This window comes from Aethalodelphis obliquidens, unplaced genomic scaffold (assembly GCF_003676395.1).
Source record: "Aethalodelphis obliquidens isolate GAN/ISIS:26980383/991018 unplaced genomic scaffold, ASM367639v1 scaffold4, whole genome shotgun sequence".
Classification (NCBI taxonomy): Eukaryota; Metazoa; Chordata; class Mammalia; order Artiodactyla; family Delphinidae; genus Aethalodelphis; species Aethalodelphis obliquidens.
The window spans coordinates 53,661,003-53,687,385 of record NW_020837948.1 but is presented as its reverse complement, the minus strand read 5'-3'; the positions used below and the strand labels follow the sequence as shown (position 1 = coordinate 53,687,385).

Here is a 26,383-nt window from a genome sequence, read left to right as displayed (position 1 = left end):
GGGCTCTAGAGCACAGGCTCATTAGTTGTGGTGCACAGGCTTAGCTGCTCCAAAGCATGTGGGATCTTCCTGGACCAGGGCTTGAACCCATGTCCCCTGCATTGGCAAGCAGATTCTTTTCTTTTCTTCTGCAGTACGTGGGCCTCTCCCGTTGCGGAGCACAGGCTCCGGATGCGCAGGCTCAGCGGCCATGGCTCATGGGCCTAGCCGCTCCACATCATGTGGGATCTTCCCGGACTGGGGCACAAACCCGTGTCCCCTGCATCGGCAGGCAGACTCTCAACCACTGTGCCACCAGGGGAGCCCCAAGCAGATTCTTAACCACTGCGCCACCAGAGAAGCCCTTGCTGTAGTTTTAATTTGCATTTCCCCAATTACTAGTGGGAAGGTACAACTTTTTATATATTTTTGGCCCCTTGAGTTTCCTCTTCTCTAAATGGCTTGTTTCTTTTTCTTAGCAGTATCTGATATCTATAAATTCTGGATACTAATAGTTTTCTGGTTATGTTCCTTGCAGAGAGCACCACTGTCTTCTTGTGGTTGTAAGTCTTAGTCAGTATTGATTCCTATTCTTCTGTGTGATCTGTTTTTTTCCCTCTATGGAAGATTTTCAGACATTTCTTTTTATTCCTGATGTTCTGTAACCTAATTTTACTGCTAAGAGTAAAGGGCTCAATTTATCATTTTAAGTAGTTTTTCATGAAAATAAGTACATAATGCTACAAAAAATCTAATCACAACAGACATACCTAACGCAGAAAATAACACTCCCAACTTTGATACTGTCAACAGTTTGCAGCAGCTTTTTCCCACACATGAACACTTATTAAACGTTTTGAGTATTATACACAATTTGCTTCTTTTATTTAGCAATTTTTGGCATTTTCCTGTCAGTACTTCATTCTTTTTAACTGCTGCAGATGTTACATTTTATAGACATATTGGTTAGTTATTTCTTATTAATCAACATTTGGGCTGTTCCTAAGTTTGAAAAAAAAAGTTGCAACAAATACTCTTGGGTCCATATCTTTGTTCAGGATTAATTTCTAGAAGTGGAAGTTCTGGGTCCAAACCCAGAATATTTTGAATTTTAATTGATATTGCTAACTTACACTCTAAAAAGATTGTACGAATTTATAAGGCAGAAAATGCTATTTTTTTTGGATACTTAATCTAAATCTTTGCTAACGTGATGGGTAAAACATGTTTTAATTTTCATTTTTTAATTCTGTGAAGTTTAGTTTCTAACTTACTAATTTTGGTTTCTAGCAATATTCATTCTCAATTTATTACCTCTTTGAATTTTTAATTTTAGATATTATGTTTGATATTAGATTCTTTTTTGTAAAGAGCAGCCAATTCTTGTTCTATCATTGTAACATCCCATGCAATCTCACTGAAGATCAGGAACAAAGTTTTTTAAGGTCTCAAACCTTCTCCTTTAACCACTGAAAAGGTAGTCTCGTACCTGCCTCTTTACTATCCCTGTGGAATATCCTGGATTTTTCAATTTATTGACTCCTAGTCTAAGTGAAGGGAATGTTTTTCAGAAGTGTGATATAAAGTAATTCACAGTCCCTCTTTTGATCTAATTTAAATAACTGAATGCTAGCTCTTCTGTTTATAATCCATTTCTGACCTTTGGACCCATCTGCCTAACTCCTAGTGCTATATATAGGCTCTGGTTTCAGCTCATGCTACCAGGGCACTCTCCTACTTTGGGCTGTCTTGGTAGATATTCTAATTCTACCCTAGGCAGGTGCTGGTCACCTATTCTTGACTCTTCATGGGCATTCAGGAAGTTACAGCAAGAAATGTTTCACAGATGGTATCTGATACAGTCTAGTTAAGATTAATGGGGAATAAAAGTACTTTGCTTAGAAATAATTATCCATAGATCTAAAGTCAACAAAAGTCTCTACAACAAAAAATACATAATTTTGCTGGGGGAGGAGGAGGCTTGAAATAGATCAGAAAACACTTTCACATTAATTGTTCTTTTCATATACTTCAAATTTGTACTTAATGCCTTTCTCCTCCTGGACATCAGAAGGAACACCTGGATATCTGTAAAAGAAAAAGATGTATAATTAAATATTATGCAAATACACTACACATGCAAATAGTAAGAAAAATTTCAAACTACAGAAAGTTAGAAAATAAAAAGTATAATTCTTCCTTTCCTTCTAACTCCTAGTTTTTCTCCCCCAAACTAACCACTGTTAGCAGTTTCTCTTTTATGTTCCCACTCTTGTCACCCAGCTAATATGAAATTTCTTAAGAACTTTTTGCAAGTCTTAAATTTGGTATCAAATCTCTTGTGTGAGCAAAGAAAAAATAAAACACAACCTTTAGCTGTTAGAGTGGAACTGAAGTTGTGTGTGGTGCATGGGGATTCTTTTTTTTTTTTTTTTTTTTCGGGGGCCCGCCCCCTTTTGTCCTCTCCCGTTGCGGAGCACAGGCTCCGGATGCACAGGCTCAGCGGCCATGGCCACGGGCCCAGCCACTCCGCGGCATGTGGGATCTTCCCAGACCGGGGCACGAACCCATGTCCCCTGCATCGGCAGGCGGACTCTCAACCACTGCGCCACCAGGGAAGCCCGGGGATTCTTGATTTGTTTAATCAGTGGACACCACACTGCTCTAATTCCCCACTGTGTGGCTTATTTCATATCCTTTACTAGAATCACTGTTTATCTGATCTTTTCTACTCCTAACACTCACTTAGGTGTGTGTTTCCTTCAGCTTCTAAGTCAAAACCCAGGCCCTCCTTTGGGTATATACTTAGAAGTGGGATTGCTGGATCACATGGTAGTTCTATTGTTAGTAATTTGAGGAAACATCATACTATTTTTCATAGTGGCTGCATCATTTTACATTCCTACAAACAATGTACAAGAGTGCCAATTTCTCCACATCCTCGCCAACACTTATCTTTTGTAGTGATATTTGCACTACCATGTTTACTGCAGCATTATCCACAATAGCCAAGATATGGAAACTACAGTGACAGATGAATATATAAAGAAAATATGTATATGTACAATGGAATATTATTCAGCCTTCAAAAAACAAGGCAGTCCTGCCATATGCAGCAACATGGATGAACTTGGAGGACATTATGCTAAGTGGAATAAGTCAGTCACAGAAGGACAAATACTGCATGATTCTACTTATATGAGAAATCTACAAGGGTCAAATTCATAGAAACAGAGAGTAGAAGGGTAGTTCACAGGGGTTGAGGGAAGGAGGAAACAGGGAGTAGCTGTTCAAAGGGTATATAAAGTTTCAGCAAGATGAGCAAGTTCTGGAGATCTTCTGTGTAATGCTGAGCCTACAGTTTAAAATAGTGTATTGTACACTTAAGCATTTGTTGAGAGTAGATCTCGTGCTGTGTTCTTATGACAACAAAAAAATTATTTTTCATTGAACACCACTGCCCCCCCCCAACAAAAAAACCCCCAAACCCGGGTCTTCCACTGAAGGCTGTTCTGACCACTCTTGTCCACTACCCTAATCTTGGTGCACTTCTGTAGGCTTGTGCTGGCTGTATCCACTGTGCTGGAGGTGAGGGGTCAGGAACTCTTGCTTTAGTCAGGCTTGTGTTTGAACCTGGTTCTGCTGTGTGACACTTAGCTATCAATAAAAAGTCTTCATCCTTATAGAGAATTTAGCACTGTGCCTGATATGTTAAGTGCTCTGCAAATGTTACCCATTAATGATATTAGTTTGTTTTGTCCCCCTAACTATTTTCTAACCTCATCGTAGGCAGAGATAACATAGAAAACAAATTTAAGTCTCTTATGATACCCAACAGAATGCTGAGTAATAATAGGAATTAACCTTTTGTTGACCAATTAGAGATTATACCATTTTGAAAAAATATATAATTAGAAACATGAAATAACAATAGCATAATAATATGTAAGAAAAAAAAGGAGAATATATTTCAGAGGAAGAAGGTATGTTTGTATTTACTAACCATTTCCTAAGCTGTTTCTGTTCTACTGTTTTAGTAGCAACATAGTTTTTTCTTTGTTTAAAGAAATGATTTTACTAGGCCAACTTTAAACCACAATTTTACTTTCTTAGATGAGTCACCAAAAGCAACATTTACATTTGTGTGTGTGTGTAAAATTCTCAAGAGTATCAAGATTGTCAGCTAACAAGATAAAAGCAAAGTATCAAATCAAAGCTATTTCTAAAACCATGAATAATAATGATTTAGAAATAACTATGCTATGGGCTAGATATGGTCACTAGTCATGGTAATAATGTTTATTTTCTCTGTGAAACGAAAATTGAATTCTGCTTAAGATTAATTTTACTTTCCACAATATTCACATATTCAGTCTGTTTTAATAATGATAACTACCTCATAATCATAATTCCAAACTTTTCGGAAGAACAAACTGTCTAAGAGCAACCTTTGAACTCCAAGTTTAAGTCTAACAGGATTTGGAAATACCACCTATTTATTATGAACCACCCAGATAGATGGTCTTTTCTAGAATCTTCAAGCATTAAAGAAGCAAATGAATACAAATAATCATAAGATCTGAACTGACAAAGGAGCATGAGAATAATGCAGAGATGATTTGATGGAAGGTCTAAAATAGAGGTAAACAGAGTTCCTGGAACAGGTATCCATAAGAACCAAATCATAACTAAAAATGATGACTCTATAGGAAGCACAAGCTCAGGAGGAGAGGGATCCACAAATAATATGGACAAATATGCCAGGATCCTGTTGGACAGTCAAGAAATAATGGGAACAGAAGAGGAAACGTCAACCCATCTAAATCCTACTTCAAGTGTCTACTGGTGAGGGGCATCTGTCCCAGCTCTGGAGCCAATTACTGCCTCAAAGGCCTCTTCTGGTCTTCAATCCTATTTGACTACATGGTCACATGAAAGGTTGTTACCTAGAAGGAGAAGTCTGTTTGGGGCTCATTAAGTGGGAAAACTGCTGCTATAAAATATTTTGCTCTGATGGTTTGGTTGGATCCTAGTGTGAAATAGTCTGAGACAGAAAGACTTCTTCCAGGCAAGATGAATAAGGGTAGATTAATGGACAGGCTGGCATGGTGCTGTCAAAAAAAATGATTGCATTGACAATGACCCACTGGGAGAAAAAGGGAGACACAAAGTAAAACCATCTTACTTCATTAATATTCTGCTTTTAGACTCCTACCACTTGTGGCTTCATCTACATTTTAATTTATTCTCTTCTTTCTTCACAGTAGTCCTCTTTCATTTTTATTTCATTATACTGGTGCTTTTATTACCAGGAAGTTTGGTGTTAATAAAAGATACTGTGTTTGAACTGAAACCTATGTAACCACAAGAGACCTAGGATAGGGATAATGGAAGACTAAACAAAGTGGGTAGCTGTGGGGAAAGAATGAAGGGGAGTAAAGAATGATCAGAACTCATTTCTGGACAGTAGGGAGCAATTCTAAGTTGCCCAATGTAGAGAGATTTGGAAAGAAAGCTCCAGAATTGAGCAGTGTTACAGATGTCCAGGGACAAAGCATATTCTCTTTGCTTCAGAGGTTTCCTTTTTCTCTATTTCATGAAAGATTTATACTACTTCATATCTCCCTTATCCCTTAGGGGATTCCCTCCATCCCATGTTAAAGAGGCTGTTACTACGTTGCTACAGGCTTGAAAGTACAGATGACTATGACGTGCTGCAGTGGAAGAAAGGACTTTTTGTTTTCTTCCATAGCCTTGTTTAGAATGTCCATTTTGGAGCAATTTCTTTGAATTTTGGCTTTGGATAGCAATTTCCTATCTCAGTCTATTCACCATTAAAAATTTCTCAGACATTTAAAGAAGAATTAATACCAGTCCTTCACAAACTCTTCTAAAATGTAGAAGAGGAGAGAACACTTCCCAACTCATTCTGTGAGGCTAGCACTATCCTGATAGCAAAACTAGATGAAGACGTTACCAAAAAAAACCTACGGACCAGTATACCAATATCTTTATGAATATAAATGTAAAAATCCCCAACAAAATATTAGCAAATGGAATTCAGCAGCATATAAAAAGGATTATACATTACTACCAAGTAGGATTTATCTCAAAAATGCCAGATGGGTTTAACAGAAAAATCAACTGACGTAATATACCATATTGATAGCATATTAAGTATTAATTATATATTTTGTCTTATTAATGACAAAAACCACATGATTATCTCAAGAGACTCAAAAAAAAAGTATTTGACAAAACCCAATACTCCTTCATGATAAAAACACTCAATGAATTAGAAATAGAAGAGATCTTCCTCAGTGTGATAAAGGGCATGTATGAAAGACCCACAGCTAACATCGTATTTAATGGATGCTTTCTCTCTAAGATCAGGAACAAGACAAGCATGCCTGCTCTTGCCATTTCTATTGAACATCATACTGGAGGTTCTAGCCAGGACAATTAGGCAAGAAAAAGAAATAAACAACATCCAGATTAGAAAGGAAGAAGTAAAACTATCTCTATTTGCAAATGATATATTCGGTATCTAGAAAATCTGAAGGAATCCATTTACAATCAGAATAAATGAGTTCAGTGAGGTTACAGGATACAAGCTCCATAAACAAAAATCAATTGTATTTCTATATATTAGCAATGAACAATCTGAAAATAAAATTAAGAAACAATTTGATTTACAATAGTATCAAAAAGAACAAAATATTTAAGAATAAATTTAACAATGAAGTGCAAGGTTTGTACACTGAAAGCTACAAAACATTGCTGAAAGAAATTAAGGAAGATCTCAATAAGTTGAAAAGACATCAAATGTTCATGATTTGGCAGTTAATACTGATGTGATGGCAATACTCTCCAAAGTAATTTACAGATACAGGGCAATCTATCAAAATCCTAGCTTGCTTTTTGGCAGAAATTGACAAGCTGATCATAAAATTCATGTGGAAATGCAAGGAACATAGAGTAGTCAAAACAACAAAGAACAACAAAGTTGGAAGACTAGTACTTCCTGATCACAAAAGTTATTATAAGGCTGCAGTAATCAAGACAGTGTGGTTCTGGCATAAAGATACACATGTAGATCAGTGGAATAGAACCGAGTGTCCAGAAATAAACCCTCACATTTATGGTCAACAGATTTTCCACAGAGGTGCTAAGACAATTCAGTCGGGGAAAAGAACAGTCTTTTCAACAAATAGTGCTAGGACAACTAGTGTGCTGCTTACCAAAGAATGAACTTGGACCTCTTCCTTATAGCATATATAAATTAAATCAAACAGATCATAGACTTAAGAGTTAAAACTATAAAACTCTTAGAAGAAAACACAGGAAAAAAATCTCTGTGAGCTTGGATTAGGTAATGGTTTCTTAGGTATGAAACCAAAAGGAAAATCGACAAAAGAAAAAAATAAAAAAATTGGACTACATAAAAATTAAAAACCTTTGTGCTGTAAATGATTAGGAAAAGTGAAAGTCAATCAGGAAAGTGAAAAGACAACTCAGATAATAGGAGAAAATATTTTCAACTCATATATCTGATAAAGGACTTGTACCAGAATATTCAAAGAACTCTTAAAACTCAGTAATAGAAAGATAAATAACCAAATTTTAAAAATGGGCAAAGGATGTGAATTGGTATTTTTCCAAAGAAGATACAGTATATAAATCTCAAATAAGCACCTGAAAAGATGTTCAACATCATTAGTCATTAGGGAAATGCAAATCAAAACCACAATGAGATACCACCTCATCCCTACTAGGATAGCTATAACCAAAAAGGCAGACAATAACAAGTGTTGACAAGGATATAGAGAAACTGGAACCTTCGTATGTTGCTGGTGGGACTGTAAAATGGTACAGTCACGTTATCAAAAGTTCAGCAGTTCCTCAAAATGTTAAACTATATGACCCAGTGATTCTTCTCCCAGATTATACCCAAGAGGAATGAAAATATAAATCCCCACAAAAACTTGTACATGAATGTTCAAAACAGCATTACATTAACCAAAAAGTGGAAATAAATCAAATGTCTACTAATTGGTGAATGGATATATATAATGTAGTAAATCTACACAATGGAATTCTTTTTGGCATGAAGTACTGATACATATTACAACGTGGATGACCTTGAAAACAGTATGCTAAGTGAAAGAAGCCAATTCCATGAAAGAAGCCAATTCCAAGAAGGACTTCATATTATATGATTCTGTTAACATGAAATATCCAGAATAGGCATATCTATAGAGATAGAAAATAGATTTAGTGGTTCCTAGAGCCAGCAGGGGAAGGGAATGGAGAGCGACTGCTAATGTGTACAGCGGTTCTTTTTGGATGGTGAAAATGTTCTGAACTTAAGATTGTGGTGATGGCTGCACAGCTCTGAATATACTAAAACCATTGAATTATATACTTCGAATGGGTGAATGTTGAGATGCGTGAATCATTTCTCAGGAGATGTTAATATTTTCTTTTCTAAGAGTCAAAGAGCCAGAATTGTATTTGTTTTAAGTTATCAAGGATCTTGAAGGGTCATAGCTTTGGAAAGAGGTCTAATCGAGAGTGACAGGGTTTACAAAGGTATTTAATATGAAGCTGATTCACACAGTAATCTATTCTTTTTGTTAGTAGCAAAAAGAAAGGAAAGAAATGAGGGATAGCAGAGATCAATATCCACATAATGTGAGAATCAGCCATCTAAGCGGTACAAGAGAAAATAAGGTGGGACAAAGAAACACAGCTGATTAAAAAAAAAAAAAAAATATATATATATATATATATATATGAAATCAATGTGATTTTTCTAAGTAGTCACCTTTGGAGACTATTAGCAAAAGCCTGTACTTTAGCTGTTTAGAAACTTTTTAGAGTTCTTAGAATTTCCAGTTTTCTTTAGACCTAGTTAAGAGCCCAAGAAAATCAGTCACCAACTTCATTTGACTTGAGACTATTACCTATATTACTCTGTAAAGTAATATACTTTATTCTAAAGCTTGGCCATCCATTTATTCAGACTTAGCTCTGAATGCTGCTTTTAGGAGGTATTTCCAAAATCAAACTTGCACTCAAAGAATGACTGTTTTCAACTGAGAGTGTCTGAAAGAATGTGTTAAGAGCTAGTCTAAAAGTGTTGATATAATTAATCTTCTACTCTGCATAGCCAACAGCTGAAAAGCGCTTTTAAACTAAAATGTTTTCAAAAGCAGACAGTTTCATGCTAAAATCAAAGTAAACTACAGAGTAAATCAAGTGTAACATCTTCTCCCACCTCCACCACTAAGTTAGTTCCTTCATCTTTCACCTGAACTACTGTAACTGGTCTCCCTGCTTCACTCTTGCCCCCTCCAGCCCATTGCCCATAAACAGAAGAGTATCACTCTCTATTCAGAACCCTCTAAACCTGCCCTGGGTCTGATCCCTCTTGGTCTCCCCCTCGCTCACAATGCCCACCATGGCTTTCAGGTTCAGGGAACACGCCAGGCTTCTTTCTGCCCTCTGTTCTCTGCGCTAGCTACTTCTGGTTTCTGGAATGCTCTCCTCAGCCCTTTGTGTGGCTGGCTTCTTGCCACTTAGATCTGGTGTAGACATCACTCTTCAGAGAGGACTTCTCAGACTACACAGTATCTACCACATCACAGTATTTCAATTTACCACACAGCGACTCTTTGGATGTTTATCTATTATTTGCCACCCTCCTCCTCTACTATAAACGATGTAATCTCCTGGAGAATAGTGACATCATCTGTCTTGGTGAACACTGTATCCCCAATGCCTAAGACAAAGTCTGATGCTAAATAAGCACTGATCTTACAGAATGAACTAATGCTTATTCTCTAGATTTCAGCGAAGTCATTAAAACCTGAACATTCCCAAGTCTTCAACATTAAAACATATCCAAAAATTCCTATAGTTTTTGTCTATAAAACACATTGCTACTTCGAATTCAATCTGAAGAGACATTCTCTTTTCTATAATTCTTAAGCAGGAAAGCCAAAGGTGCTTCAGACCAATGAATAACATTTTACTTACTCTGGGATAAGTTTATATTTTTCCAAATCAATTTCTGGAAAAAATGTGTCACTTTCAAATTCCTGCATGATCCTTGTCACAAATAGTCTAAGATGGCCTGGCTTGTTCATGGCTTCCTTTGAAATAAAACAAAAGGCATCAATTTCCTTATTTATCTGTGTCAAAAGTTATAGAAACTCTAATATTTTTGCTTTAATTACATACTGAAGTTTGTACTAGGTATTAGAGACATGCTACATATCTTGTTACCTCCAAAGCATGCTATTTAATTATCCTATTCTTTAGTTTGGGACCCTGCAAAGTATGAGTTAGTTGGGAATGGCCCTAATCATTTATCAATAATTACAAGGGTGAGTTCAAACATACTTTGGGCTCTAGTTTGCTTACATGAACTCTTTTTTTCATTTTAAGCATTCAATTTTGTCTTTTATCTTTGGTTGTTGTTTAAGAATTAAAAACCCCAAATTATCTAGTTACCCTCCACAGAAAAATTTACATATGTATATATGGATAGGATAGTAATTTCATGAGACCTTGACTAATGAAAATCCCAAGGGCATGCTTAGTACATATACATAAAATTTAATGCCTCAGTTTCTCAGCAGATAGTTACAATGCTAGTAGGTAATTTATTCTGTCTTTTGTTGCTAATGATTGCATTTGGCATTATATTGTTAATGACTTTTCTATTACTGCCTATAGTACTATTGATAGTTTATACAGAAAAGAAACTGCCCTGGAACAAATATCTTAAAATTCGAATACAAAGCCAGGAGTCTCAACTGCAACTCTAAGAAAGCAATAACTCTTGATTTTGAAATAGCTTTTGAAACAAAACAAAAACACATATACATATAAATTCAACTGTGTGTAATCCTTAAAATCCCATACAAAGGGCATAGAACAAATTTTACTTTTTATTTTCAATCCTATGGCTTACATTAAATCATTTATTCTCTTGCCCCGATCAAATCAGTATTCTACCAATTCTTACTATACCAAAAATTAGAAAAATTGAAGGGACTAATCACAGCAGCATTTGAAGATCTGTATCAAAGTTAATGATATATGGCCCAACTTTTCTTTTTCTTTTTTTAACATCTTTATAGGAGTATAATTGCTTTACAATGCTGTGTTAGTTTCTGCTGTATAACAAAGTGAATCAGCTATACATATATATATACCCCCATATCTCCTCCCTCTTGCATCTTCCTCTCACCCTCCCTATCCCACTGCTCTAGGTGGACACAATGCACCCAGCTGATCTCCCTGTGCTATGCGGCTGCTTCCCACTAGCTATCTGTTTTACATTTGGTAGTGTATATATGTCCATGCCACTCTCTCACTTCGTCCCAGCTTACCCTTCCCCCTCCCCGTGTCCTCAAGTCCATTCTCTACATCTGCGTCTTTATTCCTGTCCTGCTCCATGGTTCTTAAGAACCATTTTTTGTTTTTTCTTTTTTAGATTCCATATATATGTGTTAGCATATGTATTTCCTTATTTATTTTCATTTTGGATGATCTGTCCATTGGTGAAAGTGGGGTGTTAAAGTCCCATACTGTTACTGTATTGTGTTGATTTCCCCTTTTATGCCTGTTAGCATTTGCCTTATGTATTGAGGTGTTCCTATGTTGGGTGCATAAATATTTACAATTGTTATAACTTCTTCATTGATTGATCCCTTGATCATTATGTAGTGTCCTTGTCTCTTTAATAGTCTTTATTTTAAAGTCTATTTTATCTGATATGAGAATTGCTACTCCAGCTTTCTTTTGATTTCCATTTGCATGGAATACCTTTTTCCATCCCCTTGCTATCATTCTGTATGTGTCCCTAGGTCTGAAGTGGGTCTCTTGTATACAGCATATATACAGGTCTTGTTTTTGTTTCTATTCAGCCAGTCTGTCTTTTGGTTGGAGCATTTAATCCATTTACATTTAAGGTAGTTGTTGATATGTATATTCCTATTACCATTTACTTAACTGTTTTGGGTTTGTTTTTGTAGGTCTCTTCCTTCTCTTGTGTTTCCTGCCTAGAGAAGTTCCTTTAGCATTTGTTGTAAAGCTGGTTTGGTGGTGCTGAATTCTCTTAACTTTTGCTTGTCTGTAAAGGTTTTAATTTCTCCATTGAATCTGAATGAGATCCTTGGTGGGTAGAGTAATCTTGGTTGTAGGTTTTTCCCTTTCATCACTTTAAATATGTCCTGCCACTCCCTTCTGGCTTGCAGCTTCTGCTGAAAGATCAGCTGTTAACCTTATGGGGATTCCCTTGTATGTTATTTGTTGCTTTTCCCTTGCTTTTAATATTTTTTCTTTGTATTTAATTTTTTTTTTTTTTTCTTTTTGCTGTACGTGGGCCTCTCACTGTTGTGGCCTCTCCTGTTGCGGAGCACAGGCTCCGGACGCACAGGCTCAGCGGCCATGGCTTACGGGCCCAGCCACTCCGTGGCATGTTGGATCTTCCCGGATCGGGGCATGAACCCGTGTCCCCTGCATCGGCAGGTGGACTCTCAACCACTGTGCCACCAGGGAAGCCCTTTACATTTAATTTTTGATAGTCTGATTAATATGCGTCTTGGCGTGTTTCTCCTTGGATTTATCCAGTATGGGACTCTCTGCACTTCCTGGACTTGATTGACTATTTCCTTTCCCATGTTAGGGAAGTTTTCAGCTATAATCTCTTCAGATATTTTCTCAGACGCTTTCTTTTTCTCTTCTTCTTCTGGGACCCCTATAGTTTGAATGTTGGTGCATTTAATGTTGTCCCAGAGGTCTGTGAGACTGTCAGTTCTTTTCATTCTTTTTTCTTTATTCTGCTCTGCAGTAGTTATTTCCACTATTTTATCTTCCAGGTCACTCATCTGTTCTTCTGCCTCAGTTATTCTGCTATTGATTCCTTCTAGAGAATTTTAAATTTCAATTATTGTGTTGTTCATCATTATTTGTTTGCTCTTTAATTCTTCTAGGTCCTTGTTAAATGTTTCTTGTATTTTTTCCATTCTATTTCCAAGATTTTGGATCATCTTTACTGTCATTACTCTGAATTCTTTTTCAGGTAGACTGCCTATTTCCTCTTCATTTGTTTGGTCTGGTGGGTTTTTACCTTGCTCCTTCATCTGCTGTATGTTTCTCTGTCTTCTCATTTTGCTTAACTTACTGTGTTTGCGGTCTCCTTTTCACAGGCTGCAGGCCTATAGTTCCCATTGTTTTTGGTGTCTGTCCCCAGTGGCTAAGGTTGGTTCAGTGGGTTGTAGGCTTCCTGGTGGAGGGGACTGGTGCCTGTGTTCTGGTGGATGAGGCTGGATCTTGTCTTTCTAGTGGGCACGACCACGTCCAGAGGTGTGTTTTGCAGTGTCTGTGAACTTAGTATGAGTTTAGGCAGCCTCTCTGCTAATGGGTGGGGTCGTGTTTCTGTCTTGCTAGTTGTTTGGCATGGAGTGCCCAGCATTGGAGCTTGCTGGTCGTTGAGTGGAGCTGGGTCTTAGTGTTGAGATGGAGATCTCTGGGAGAGCTCTCACAGATTGATTTACATGGTGCTGGGAGGTCTCTGGTGGACCAATGTCAGTCTCGGCTCTCCCACCTCAGAGGCTCTGGCCTGACTCCCGGCCGGAGCACCAAGACCCTGTCAGCCACACGGCTACTAGTGCTGGAATGCTCCTGCAGAGGCGGGGGGCAGCTGGGGCTCACTGCGGGGACAAGGACACTGGCAGCAGAAGTTCTGGGAAGTACTCCTTGGTGTGAGCCCTCCAAGAGTCCACCATTAGGCCCACCAAAGGGCCTGTAGGCTCCATTGCTGGTTTGCCTCAGGCCAAATAATCCTGGCCCACCTTTTCTGAACAGGGTCAGATGGTAAACATTTTAGGCTTTGTGGGCCATATGGTTTCTTACCTTTGTAGGCAAAAGCAGCCATAAACTACACTAAACCAATGGGCATGGTTGTGTTCCATTGAAACCTTATTTACAAAAACAGGCTGGTAGTCCCAAATGTTCTGTAAGTCAATGTGGTGTGAGGCGGATAATGCAAAAACCTACAGATTCTACTTTATTATTTATATAAGTATAGATATATCAAATTATATAAATGTATTTAAGTACTTATATTGTTTAAAGAATACATTTTCAAGTGACTATGGTATTGAATCATTCAAGATGTGATTGGCACTCAGCAAAATAAACAACTTATTTTCTTAGAAATTCATTCTTGGCTGAAAAGATCAAAGGAAAATGTCCATTTTCCCCCTGTTACAAATGGAGAATGTTAAAGATTGTAGAAACAGGAACCCAAGAAACAGAGTTTTTATAATGCCACCTAGGATCCTGGTATACTTCTTTCTAAAATAATTTGTGTTCATATATTATGACAAGCCACAAAGGGTAGGGGCTGATTTTTCCTCTCCATAAATGTAATCTTTCCTCAGTGTTATAAAAGAGTTATAAAATTCTATTTATTATCCTCAAAAATTTTTAAAGCTGGAAGTCATCTGGTATCAAGAAAAAGGAATATTTTCTATTTAACACAGTGTCTTCTCTTATGATAGGAAATCATGTAACACTTTCCCCCTACCCTCACTTTATATGAAAATTGTTGAGGGAAAGTCTCGTGCTTTGAACAAGTTCACATACATCTACTTAGTGTATCTCAACGGAGTCTTTCCTCAGTAAGGGACATAATATTTATCCTTGAGGAAAAGATGATAGCTTAGTGTATTTAGGCACATCCAGCGAGGAGAAGACAATGCAGTGCAAGTACAATTCTCAGGAAGGATTTAGAATGTTTTTAAAATTGGAAACATCAACTATTTTGAATTGAAAATAGACTGGTACAGACCTAAAAACTTACTTTTCATTTAGTTTGTATGATAATATCAAAAAATGAATAGTGCAAATTGGCAATATGTCTAACTTCCAGGAGAAATAACGTGCTTCCTTTGCTCATGGCTTAATTTTTTAAAGTTGAGGTGGCAGGGAAGCTGAAAGAAAGAGGGTAGACTATTTCCTTATAGTCACAGATAACGTTACTTACCTTATAAACAGAACTGCCTCCCACTATCCAGACCATGTCCACTGTATTTGTTAATTCTGGTTGCTCAATAAGTTTTAAGGCACCATCCAGACTTTTGGCAAGAAAATGAGCTCCCTGTGGAGGTTCCCTGAGATTACAAGAAAGAATTACACATAATTTCTATAAACCCCGTTCATACTAGTCAAATAATCTGACTAGGAGGCAGTAATTATAAAATTAAAAGCATCATAAACATGAAACCTTTCAATAAGAAGCATTTAACATCAGTATGGCCCATGGCCAATAATGTAACCCACATTTGTGTATGTATGGTCTACAATGAATCAAAAACAGAACCACTTGTGATACTGCATGATATTTGTGGGAAAAAAATCACAACAGTAGTTGTTTCCGGAGGGATGGGGTAAAGATTCACTGGGAAGGGGCTTGAGGCAGCTTTCTGGGAGTGACAGTAATGTCCTATATCTTTGATATGGGGTTACATAGGTGCATATATTTGTTAAAATATAGCAAATGTACATGTAAGACTTGTACATTTCATTGTACATAATATTTATTTCAAAAGAAAAAACAGTGAAGTAATATTAAACTCTAGTTAATGAGATATATAATGAATTATTTAGGGGAAAATATACTAATGTCTGCAGTTTACTTGGAAAAGCATAAAAATAACAAGACTGATGGATGGCTGGATGGATGATAAAACAAGCATAGTATAAAATAATCTATGTGGTAGAATCTATGTTGTGGGTATACAGGTGTTTACTGTAAAATTCTTTCTATAGGCTTGACAGTCTTCATGATAAAATGTTGGAAAAAGAGTGATATGTTTGAGTGACTGTAGTTTGGAATGATATTCAAACTGTTAATATGTGGTTACCTTTGGGGTGTGGGGAAAGGATTCTCATGTTTCAAACAATATAGAAATAAATGAATTATCAAAAAATGAGCATGTTATTACTTTTGTAATTAAAAATCCCGAAGGGGAAAAGTCAATTAATTTATTGTTTATATTGACTAGCTCAGTCTCTCCCAACCTCCAAAAATGTTATTTTGGTGAGAGTTTGCAATTCCCTTTATAAATGAAGAAACATGCAGAATTGGCTTTCAGAGTAATTAGACACAACAGAAATTACAATTCAACGTCAAGTTCTTAGACTGATGCTTTTAAAAAATAATGTAATTGCCTTTGAACTAGTAGTTCTAACAATGATTAACTAAGAGCTAATGGGGACTACTCATTCTCTTTGCTGCCTCCTTTCTCACCTTCTTGATATCTATTTGACTTACTTCGCTCTTTGTCATCTCTCAAGGAGTTAAGATAGCACAAAGAATGTATTTTGATTCAAAGCTGGAAGAAGACACGGAGACTAGGGTGAAGCTAAAGGAGCCAAGGGATCCCCAAAGGTATCAGGGCAGTTGCAGTGACTAGGATGGACCAGGCCATTCGAGGGGAGAACTGAATTTAGAAGAAACAGATTTGGAGTTGGGGGGAGAAGACAGTCTAGTTAATAAACCAAGTTTACAATGACTTTGAAAGAGTCAAGATGGTTTTAGTAACTGAGGATGTTTAAATCAGGACTGCTGACAGGAGTTAAGGTAGGATGTAAATTGGTGATTTAGGAACTGACATACAAGGAAAACCGGAAGAGGTATTCTAGAAGTAGGTGGATTACGGCAAAATGATTTAGAAGGTGGTATAGTGGTTGGTGTGGACTTCAAAGAAAGGGGACAATCTTTTTGTGAAGACTGTGGAACAATGGCTTGAGAATGATTCAAGGGATTAAGGTAAAGACTACTTCTTTGCCCTTTTGCAGTGAGTCTAAAAAGGAAAACAAAGAACAGATTAAGGATTTGTTTCAGATTTTAGATATAACAAAGACATTGAGGAAATGCTTCAGCACAGTATTGTTACTTAGTGGTATAGAAATGTTTCACAAGAAACACTTGACCCTAGATGGGCAGAAAACTAGCAAAAATTTGAGCCAATGGTTCATCAGCCTCTTCACAGCACAAATCCTAGAAACTAACACAATAAATACCATATGGCAAGCACTCAATATTGTTACTTATTTCATTGCTAAATTTTCTTTCTATAATTATCTCAATCTGATCCAGATTGGATTCCCTCACAAAGGACAGTTGGTATGTGGTAGCACACACACTCCACATCAAGAAGTGTGTGGCCATGCTTGATATTTTGCTTGTTACCCAGAATCTTGAATTCCCTGAGGGTTGGCATGAAGATTAAAAGAGATAATGCACATAGCAGGCACTCCAGTGATACTTCCATCCCTTTCCTTAAAAGCCCTATTCAAGGGAGGCTGCTTTCTACCTGATGGATAGCTGTATTACAAAGAAAATATCTAACATTTATTGAGTGCCTACTTGCTCTGACAAGCAGTAGGGTCAGGCAGTGCTTTATACTCATCATACCATTTAATGTTGCCAGCAGTCCAATGTAGGTACTATTATCCCTTTTTACAGATGAGGATGTTGAGGTTGAGGGATTAGGTTGCCAATAGTCACACAGCTAGGAAATGGTGGACCTAGGATTTGAGTTCCAGCAGCCTGACTTTGGGGCCTGAGGGGCACTTCTTATTCAGACAATAGGCTTTCAACTGGTGGTCATGGGCTACAAAGGTGTTAGATTCTGGTTCCCTCAGGCCTCAGATGGTGTGGCCTCGTTTAGGCAGAGCCCTCAGACCAGTGTTTTCCCGCCTTGAGCTGCCTCATTTGATTACTCTGGGGTATTATATAAACATTATCCTTTCCATTGTGCCTGATGAAAGAGGATGGCAGATAGAATTCTGCCCCAATTTCCCTGAGGACTGTTGGGAAAACAGTTAAAAAGAAAAACCCTAGGCTAGAATCACATCTTAACCAGAATTCAGAAGTATGTTCACTTTAAGACCTTTAATACTCAGTCTTTAAAAATGTGATTTCTAACTATTAAAAATTGATTCAAATATGCTTCATCCTCATAATTGAATACTATGCGGCCACTAAAAATATTTATAGAAATTAATCTTTTAATATATTGAGTGGGGAAAAGGCAGGTTACAAAGTGTTGTTATGTGGGATGATTCTATTTTTATAAACTGACTACAGACCATTTATTCCATGAAAATTCTGGAACCCCTACTTTGCTAGGAGATATGCCAGGTGCTTGAAATAGAGATTTAAGAAAAAAAAGCACTTCCTGTACCAAAAAGATTGTGATGGCAGGCAAAGAAATAGCTCAGCAGTGCCCATAAAAGTGAAAAGGACATGCACTGGGGATGTATGGAGGATGCTAGAGGGGCACAGAGGTTGTGCATCATCTGGCTGGGGTGACAGGAAGAATTCTCTTTGGAGTCTGATCCCTTAGCTGAGTCTTGAAGGAGGTAAAAGCATGAGCAAAACACAAAAGTGACAGGCCACTATAAATATTATTGAGGCTTACATTAAGGTTATTTAACACAAGAAAGCTCCAGGAAAACTGAGAGAAGAAAAGTAATCTGTGGTGAGGTTAAAAATACTAAAGGGCAGTATAATAGAGCAAGGTCCTGAGGACAGAAACAAAATGGAGTGTAGAATAAAACAGTGGAGGCGGGGGAAGGAACTGATTTTAAAAGCAGGGGATTTTTCTGTCTCAAGATTGAGGGAAGGAAGAACAAAGTGATACGTTAAGGTGAAAATAAGATCATGAGCCTGTCCATTGTGATCTCATTAATATTAATATTTTCAATAAGCTACAAAATTATGTAATTTTGGTAAAATAGCAAGGACTGGGGGAGTAGGACCTGATATCTGTAGGGTACCTCCTGTGTGCCAGAAATTTAACATATAAAATATTAATTAACCCTCAAAATCACCCTAAGAAGTTGTCATTAATCCCATTCAGTAGGTAAGAAAGTTGAGGTTCAGCAAGTCTCAAGGTTAATAGGTGCCAGAACAGGTATTAGAAGCCAGGCTGCTAAGTCTTTGCTACACCAAGTATGTGAGTGGTGGGGAGAGAACTGAAGCTTTATGAAGAGAAGAAAGTTTTAATCACTGTGGAGAATATGATAGCACGACCATAAAAAATTATTCTGCCATGAAATAGACGACTTCATGGACTGAAGACAGTTTACAACATCTTATATCATGCAGGCAATTTTGGATTTTCTAAAGATGCTGCCAAAGCTGCAGCATTGCCGTAAAACTTCTTTATTTGGTTTTTGGTTCCAAAGACTTTAAAGCTTATTCATGTTGTAGCATCTATCAGTACTTCATTCCTTTTATTGTGGAATAATATTGCATTGCATGGATATAGCACATCTTGTTTATCCATTTATCAGCTGATGGACATTTGGGATGTTTCCACTTTTTGGCTACTATGAATGATGCTGCTATGAACATTTGCGTACAAGTTTTTATGTAATCATGTTTTCATTTCTCTTGGTTATATACCAAAGAGTGGAATTGCTGGGTCATATGATGATTCTATGTTTAACATTTTGAGAAGATGCCTGTTTTCCAAATGTGGCTGCATAATATTTCTTTCAAAGCCACAACTTGATTGTCTAGAAAGCTTTAGAAAGGCATTTTTCCTATACCTTATTAAGGGAACAGTTATGCAAAATGACTAGTATCTGGCAGCAAATTTTTGGGTTACTTTGAGGATTCAGTTTCTTTTTACATTGTGGGGTGGTGGTGAAAAATTGAATATCTCTAAAAGCTTGCATGAGCAAGAGGTTTACATGTATATATCTCCCCCCTTTTAGTTAGGACCTAGCAGTGCCTGGCACATAGGTGCTCAGGATATGTGTGGAACTGACCAGCAAGTAGGGAAGCAGAAGGAAGGACAAAAAATAACTAATTTTTTTCTCTAACTGGTATCCCTATTTCCTTGGTGTGCTTGGTGATAAAGATTTTAAATTTTCTCTCTGCCTTAAAAAAAAAGTGAAATGCACCAACAAATGTTACATATAAATACATAAGAAACAACTGAATCCAATTACATACACCATAGGGGGGTCATAAAGAAGAAATAAGACTCATCATTTGAGGAGATATGCTGGCCCAACTGAACATCTACCCCACTGAGATTTCTTTATGTTTGTTTTAGCTCAAGCTGGCCATAAATAAACTGGAGTAGTATTCAAGAATATGTTATTAAAGAGTCTCTGGGAATGGCAATACGGTCTGTGAATTTGGATTCTATGAAGTAAAGATATAATCAGAATATCCTAGCAACCAGGAGAAAGAGAACAGCATGAAGATCGGGGCAGATGGCAAGATGCACATCAACACATTCCCCATCACCCAAAGGCAATCAGTGAAATATTCTGGTATACTTTCTTCCAGGTTTTTAACCTATACCATTATAGGAGGGATTTAGGAGAAAATCTATATAAGCCTGAGTCCCCTTAGGCTACAGCTGTGTAGTGTTTTTCCTTCCGTGGTTGGATAGTCTTCAGGTGTTCACTTGCCTAGGCTATAGTACTGTTATTTAGACACTAATCTAGGTGTTGCTGTGAAGGTATTTTGCAGATGTGATTAAAGTTGATAATTAAATGACTTTTATCTGGGTGGACCTAATTCAAGGGGTTGAAAGGCCTTAAGAACAGATCTGAGGCTTCCTTGAAGAAGAAATTTCACCAGCGGGCAGCAGCTTCAGCCCCTTCTGCAGAGTTCCTCCCTGCCCTTCCTGATGGCCTGCCCTACAGATATCTGGACTTGCCTACCCAGCCCCACAACTGTGGAATTCCTTGCAATAAAATTCTTTTATCTATATATCTATCTATCTATCTTCTACTGGTTCTGCTGCTCTGGGTGAACCCTAATAATACACATGGGAAAGGAATACTATGACCACCGTTATTAAGCAAGCAGTGCCCCAGGATGCTGCATTTTTTGTGTGATTATATTATTAGTTTAAGAGAGAATAATTACCATGCCAGTCCTAAACCTTCCCTTATGGTATAATTCAGGTTCCCCCCTGCCCCCCCCCCACAGTAATCTCCTGCAAAACTCCTTGGGGTTCCAGAAGTTATTTTAGTGGGCTGGGACCAATGTAAAAAATAACAAAAAGAAGCAAAATAGCAATCAGTTTGCACTACATGTAGAGTAAATGCCATGGAAGCCTTGGTGAAGGTAAAAGCACTGGAGTTGACTTGATGAAGAGTCTTAATGCTTTTACCTAAACTGCTTCCCCCTCCTCACCCTGCCAAGTCCCCAGGGCATTTCCAGGCATCCAGAACTATGTTACCTCACGTTAAATTGGTAAACAGGAAAATTCCTCCCCCAGGCCAACTAGAGACACTCCCTAGAATTCCTAGGAAATGCTTCCATTTCAAAACTTTGAAAATTTTAACCTTCAGATGCTGGGTAAAGAACAAAAGCACAAAATATTATTTGGCTGTTGTGGTAAACTAGAAATAACAGGGCACAAGACTAGGACCAGTTTTTAGCCCAATCCTAAAATTTACATCTTATTGCATTTGGGGCTAGGTACAGAGAGGGGATAACCACTTTAGTTTGGCAAGTTCCATAATATATGTATTTTGATTTTACATGAAACTAGAAAAGTTTATTAAATTACATTATATAACTGATATTTAAGTCTACTGAATAATGGTTCAAGGAAACGTGCAAATCTATTATTACCATAGTTAGATTTAATGTAATTTGTCAAGGTGATGAAATCAGTCACTTGAGTAACAGAATAAGTTACTGTCATATGGCATAAATAACTGCTTATTTTCTGTAATCACCTTTATGATATTAAGTAGCTTCATCCATAGTTACATTCATACTATTTTATTTTGTCCTATACTGACCTCTACCATAAGAAACGGAACATGATTTTCTTGTGGTGAATTTATGGTACAGTACTTACTTGAGTTCTCTACTGAGAACTATATTAATTCTGTCCTTTAATGGTCGATTCTTCTCTGGAATGGAGAACCAGGTTTTCCTACCCATAATCACCAAATTCTGTTTACCTGTAAAATCACACGCAAAAGATAAATATATTTTGGGAGTATACATATATATTTTTATATATTCATACATATATGCATAGATATGATTGTCATAGGGACACCTAGTGGATCTGTTTTAAAAAATTAAAATTTAAAACAGCTTTATCAAAATTTACCATTTGTCATCCATTATCTAAGTCTAGTAACTGTTATTTTCTTTGGCTTTAGCCAACTTATAACCAATATATAGTTTTCATCAACTGTAGTCATGTATATTATAGTAGTTAAGAGCAAAGATTCTGGGTTGAAGTGCTCAAATTGAATGTATTCTGTCATCTACTAGGCAAGTCATGTTTATCTCCTGTGTCTTATTTTCCTTATCTATAAAACGGAGATAAAGGTAGTTCCTACTTGTAGAGTTGTTGTGGCGATTGAAGACTTACAATACTCAGCATCTAATATGTACTGTAATAACTGATATAACAGTATTATTCATATTTGCATACTTTATACATTTAAATTAGTCATTTTTTAAAAGACAGCTGCTTAATATTCCATGCAATTAGCTTAAAACATTATCAATTGTGCCTCTGTGCATCTAGTTCAAGTATAACGCTTCTATAAAAACTATACACATGTAAAGCTTCCATTTTTGTTTAATTACTTAGAAAAAAACCCTTGGGAGTCAGGTATCTGGATCAAAGGAACATACTCATTTCTATGATTCTTGATATGTTCTGATAGACTATCAAAAGGAGTGCATGTATGTTTTCTTTTTTTAATGTAGTTTTGTTTTATTACTTTTTAAAAAAATTTATTTAATTTATTTTTGGCTGCGTTGGGTATTCGTTGCTGTGCGTGGGCTTTCTCTAGTCGCGGTGAGTGGGGGCTACTCTTTGTTGCAGTGCACAGGCTTCTCATTGAGGTGGCTTCTCTTGTGGAGCACGGGCTCCAGGCGCATGGGCTTCAGTAGTTGCGGCGCATGAGCTTAGTTGCTCCGTGGCATGTGGGATCTTCCCGGACCAGGGATCGAACCCGTGTCCCCTGCATTGGCAGGCGGATTCTTAACCACTGTGCCACCAGGGAAGTCCCTGTATCTGTTTTCTTAAAGAATCATCATTAGTTTGATTTTATTTAAACAAAAACACTAAATTTACAAACTGCAAGTTGTAAGACTAAGCATTTTTCAGGTTTTGCTTCACTACTCTTACCAAATATTACCTCCAAGTGTTGGAAAAAAATTTTTTCCTCCAAGAACAAACAAAAAATCCCCTGTAATTCAGAGCACCCTTATACAATATGCACTATATTTTCAAAGACAGAGTTTTACGTGTTCAATAAGGAGATATCAACTATTAAAGATAATGGAGCTAATAGGTGAGGAATTCTGATGAGGAATATGGCACAGACCTGACCTAACAACTAAGGTAGAGATGATGAGTGAAGGACACAGGGAGGCGTTTAAAAAAAAAAAAAGCCAAGACATCCTTGGTACCCTTTCATTCATTTATCCAAGTAATACTATATTTACTGAAAACCAGCAAACAGGTCAGGCATGGGATGCTCTTCCTATTAGCAGGCCATACTTAGGATTCTTGAGAGTGGTTCATGTCAATTTTTTAGCTTCAAGCTTTTGCCATCATGTCTCCAACTAGTGACTCAAGGGCCAAATTGAAGTACCTTTTATCTGTCCTGTTATAGTTATGCTGCATCTGCTCCTTTCTGATTTACTGTTTCCCTGTTTACTCTGCTATTCCTCCTCTAATGAATAAACACACATGTCTCTTAGGTTTTTTCTCCCTCATGCCCACATTCTTATCCTTGGTTATCCTCTTCTCTCCAGTGGCTCAATTCATCTAGTTCCCCGTGCCTGAAATTGTCCCGGATATACTACAAGCACTTTAAAATCATCATCATTACAGCTGCACACTATTCCCCACTCCTTTATTTTCCATGTCACCCAGACTCTCAAACTGAAAATCTGAGAGTTCATCTTTGATGCCTTCCTGCATCACCTTTAACTTTCTAATCTCCAAATTGAGTATCTTGTAACCGCTTTTTGGACTTTTGTCCTCTCCATTGCCATTCAGGCACTATCATCTCTTCCAGCAGCTATTTCAAAGGCCTGTTCTGGTTTCCTTTGCCAGCGCTAACCTCCACAGAAGCCTCTACCTAGCTTCCAATTTTGACCAATACCTGAGTTGTACGCACGCTCACATAAAATTTCAAAGAAATTAAAAAAAAATGTTTAATGAATCTTGGGAACTGCATCCTCATTTATGTTAGGACAAAAGGTCCCAGACTAACATGAAAAACTTTTAATTTAAGTAAAATTTGCACTGGTAAGCTTCCTTAGGCAAGACCCTTCGCAAATTTGAATCACTTAAAAATCCCACATTACCTTCTACTGAAGAGGTTGTAGTCATTCTTTGGAAATACCTGTATTCATTCCTACAAGTTAGAGAAACACATGGAGTTACTCAGAATGGGATCCCGTGGGCTTCAGCTCTAACGCACCCGACAAATGGTGCGCTGGGGGGACCTCCAGGACTGGGACTTTGCTCTGGGGTAGGACGCGGGGGGAAAAGGCCTAGCGGGGCAGCTGGAGCGGGACGGAAATCAGTAACTAGCCGCCAGGCTCCTGACGCGGAAGGAAGTCTAAGCCTACCTCCCGCCAACTCAGGTCACGAGTCCGACCCCTTCTTTTCGCAGCGTCGACCCGGCCCGGCCCAGGTGCCCCGATTAAGCTCCGATCCAACACAATCGACCCACCTCCGGCCCAGCAGGTACCTGAGCGGGGGCCAGGGCAGATCCCCGTTCTTGCCGATGCCCATGTTCTGGGACACAGCGACAATGCAGTTTAGCGGACGAACCATGATAGCAGCAGAAAACACTTCCAAGCTATCACATCACACTGACCACGGGGATTACCCGCCAGTTTGGCGCGAAATTTTGGCCACCCCGCCCCCTCAGTCCTATTTGTGCAGGCGAGACCCCGCCCTCGTCCCGCCCCCCGCCCCGGCGCACTGCAGGGTTGCGACGTGCTCGCGCCCGCAGACACCCTGGGAACGGCGGCCGCGGGCTCGCGCTCCCAGCTTGACTTGCTGCCGGGCTGTGGCTGCGTGCTCCGCGATGTCGCGCCGGAAGCCGGTCTCTGGTGGCGCCGCTCCCGCCGGCCCAGGCCCTGCAAGGCAGGCGGTTTTGAGCAGATTCTTCCAGTCTACGGGAAGCCTGAAATCCACCTCCTCCCCAACGGGTACAGCCGAGAAGGCGGATCCTGACTCTGACTCCGCAGCGCCCCTAGCGGCCACTCTCCCGCCTCAGTTGCCGCCACACGTGGTGGGTTCGGTCCAGGGCGGGGCGGGGCCATCGGTGAGTGGGCGCGACCATACGGGCGGGGGCGGTGCTTGTGGGTGGGGCTGGACGAGGCGGGGACTGTGCGCGAGAATATACGAGATGGCTCGGCCAGGCGGGAAAGGGGCGGGGCTCAAGAAGGAGAAAGGGGGAAGAGGCAGGGCAGCCTCCGTCCTAGGTGCAGTTCAGACATTTTAGGGTAATATTACACTTGGGGTAATAGATTTGAGGCTAAGGTCACACCGGCTCTTAATGGCAGACCTTAGCTCATTCTGATGCGGTTAGAGTCAAAGGATACATATTTTAATCTCCATCCTCTCCCCTCCCCCCGTTTTTTTTTCTGGATTGAGGGTTGAAGAGGAGCATTATTTATTATTTGTATGTGTTTGGTTAGCTGACTAGACGAAAACTGCCGTTAAATCTCTAGTTTTTAAGGCTGCAACAGCCTTGCTTAGTATTTCAAGCGTTTACGGGTCAAAGTCATGTGCAGTTCCCTGGTGACTGTACCCCTTGTAGTTCAGGTTATAAAGTCTGATACACAATTTGGGTGGATAAAGTTTCTTAAGATGATACAGATGTGATGGCTAGTTGTTGTATGCTTCCTGTTGCTTCAAAATCTTGTTCCCTTCATTTATGTTTCTTCCATAGATGATTGTTCCTCTCCTGTCTTTGTTTTTTGACCATAGCCTATATTTTCATGAATTCACCAAGATTTTATTTTATGCCTACCATTTAGAGGTTACTTGGTGAAGGACTTAAGTTTTTGACAGGTTTTCTGCCAGCATATAGTCCATAATCTTGTGGCATTTTCAGTGATGAACATAAATCAAGTTTGAATGTGAAACAGTTAAATGACAACATTTCAAAAATGATACTGTTTTAAATTATCTGTCTAAATTCAACTTTTCTAAATATTAGGTTTTTTTCTTAAAGGTATTCTATTTAACATAGGTAAGTAGGGTGATTCATAATCTGAGATAGGGGAAGACTGATAGAGTGAAGAAAAGTAGCAGCCTTGGTTCTAATTCTAGGAGGG

At 38.3% G+C, this 26,383-nt stretch overlaps 2 protein-coding genes across 6 annotated transcripts in view; one reads left to right on the top strand and one right to left on the bottom strand.

Annotated features, from left to right (window-relative positions):
* Positions 1–840: 840 nt before the first annotated feature.
* DHFR (dihydrofolate reductase) lies at positions 841–25,204 on the bottom strand. Of its 4 annotated transcripts, none has more exons than XM_027100720.1 (6): positions 25,095–25,204; positions 24,395–24,444; positions 21,909–22,014; positions 15,044–15,170; positions 10,021–10,136; positions 841–2,067 (listed from the first exon to the last, which is right to left on the bottom strand). In XM_027100720.1, exons 2-6 carry the CDS (start codon positions 24,417–24,419, stop codon positions 1,989–1,991), a joined length of 453 nt encoding a protein of 150 aa, XP_026956521.1. In that variant the 5' UTR covers positions 24,420–24,444; positions 25,095–25,204; the 3' UTR covers positions 841–1,988. The 4 variants fall into 4 exon arrangements, with proteins under 4 accessions (XP_026956521.1, XP_026956518.1, XP_026956517.1 ...); XM_027100717.1 differs by lacking the exon at positions 25,095–25,204 and adding an exon at positions 24,784–24,926; XM_027100716.1 differs by lacking the exon at positions 25,095–25,204 and adding an exon at positions 24,766–24,918.
* Positions 25,100–26,383, top strand: part of MSH3 (mutS homolog 3) — a 183,893-nt gene continuing 182,609 nt past the window's right edge. For both annotated transcript variants that reach the window (XM_027100714.1, XM_027100715.1), the window contains exon 1: positions 25,100–25,365. In XM_027100714.1, the coding sequence (XP_026956515.1) occupies positions 25,126–25,365 (240 nt within the window). In that variant the 5' untranslated portion in view covers positions 25,100–25,125. The remainder of the gene's footprint in view (positions 25,366–26,383) is intronic.

Bases quoted from the DNA above. Each gene is read 5' to 3' on its own strand.
- DHFR (XM_027100716.1), bottom strand. From the start codon at position 24,869: ATGGTTCGTCCGCTAAACTGCATTGTCGCTGTGTCCCAGAACATGGGC. The intron at 15,171-21,908 runs GTAAGTACTGTA...TTGTAATCTCAG, and splicing joins GTTCTCAGTAGAGAACTCAA to GGAACCTCCACAGGGAGCTC. The intron at 2,068-10,020 runs GTAAGTAAAATG...TTTCTTTTACAG, and splicing joins AAATATAAACTTATCCCAGA to ATATCCAGGTGTTCCTTCTG.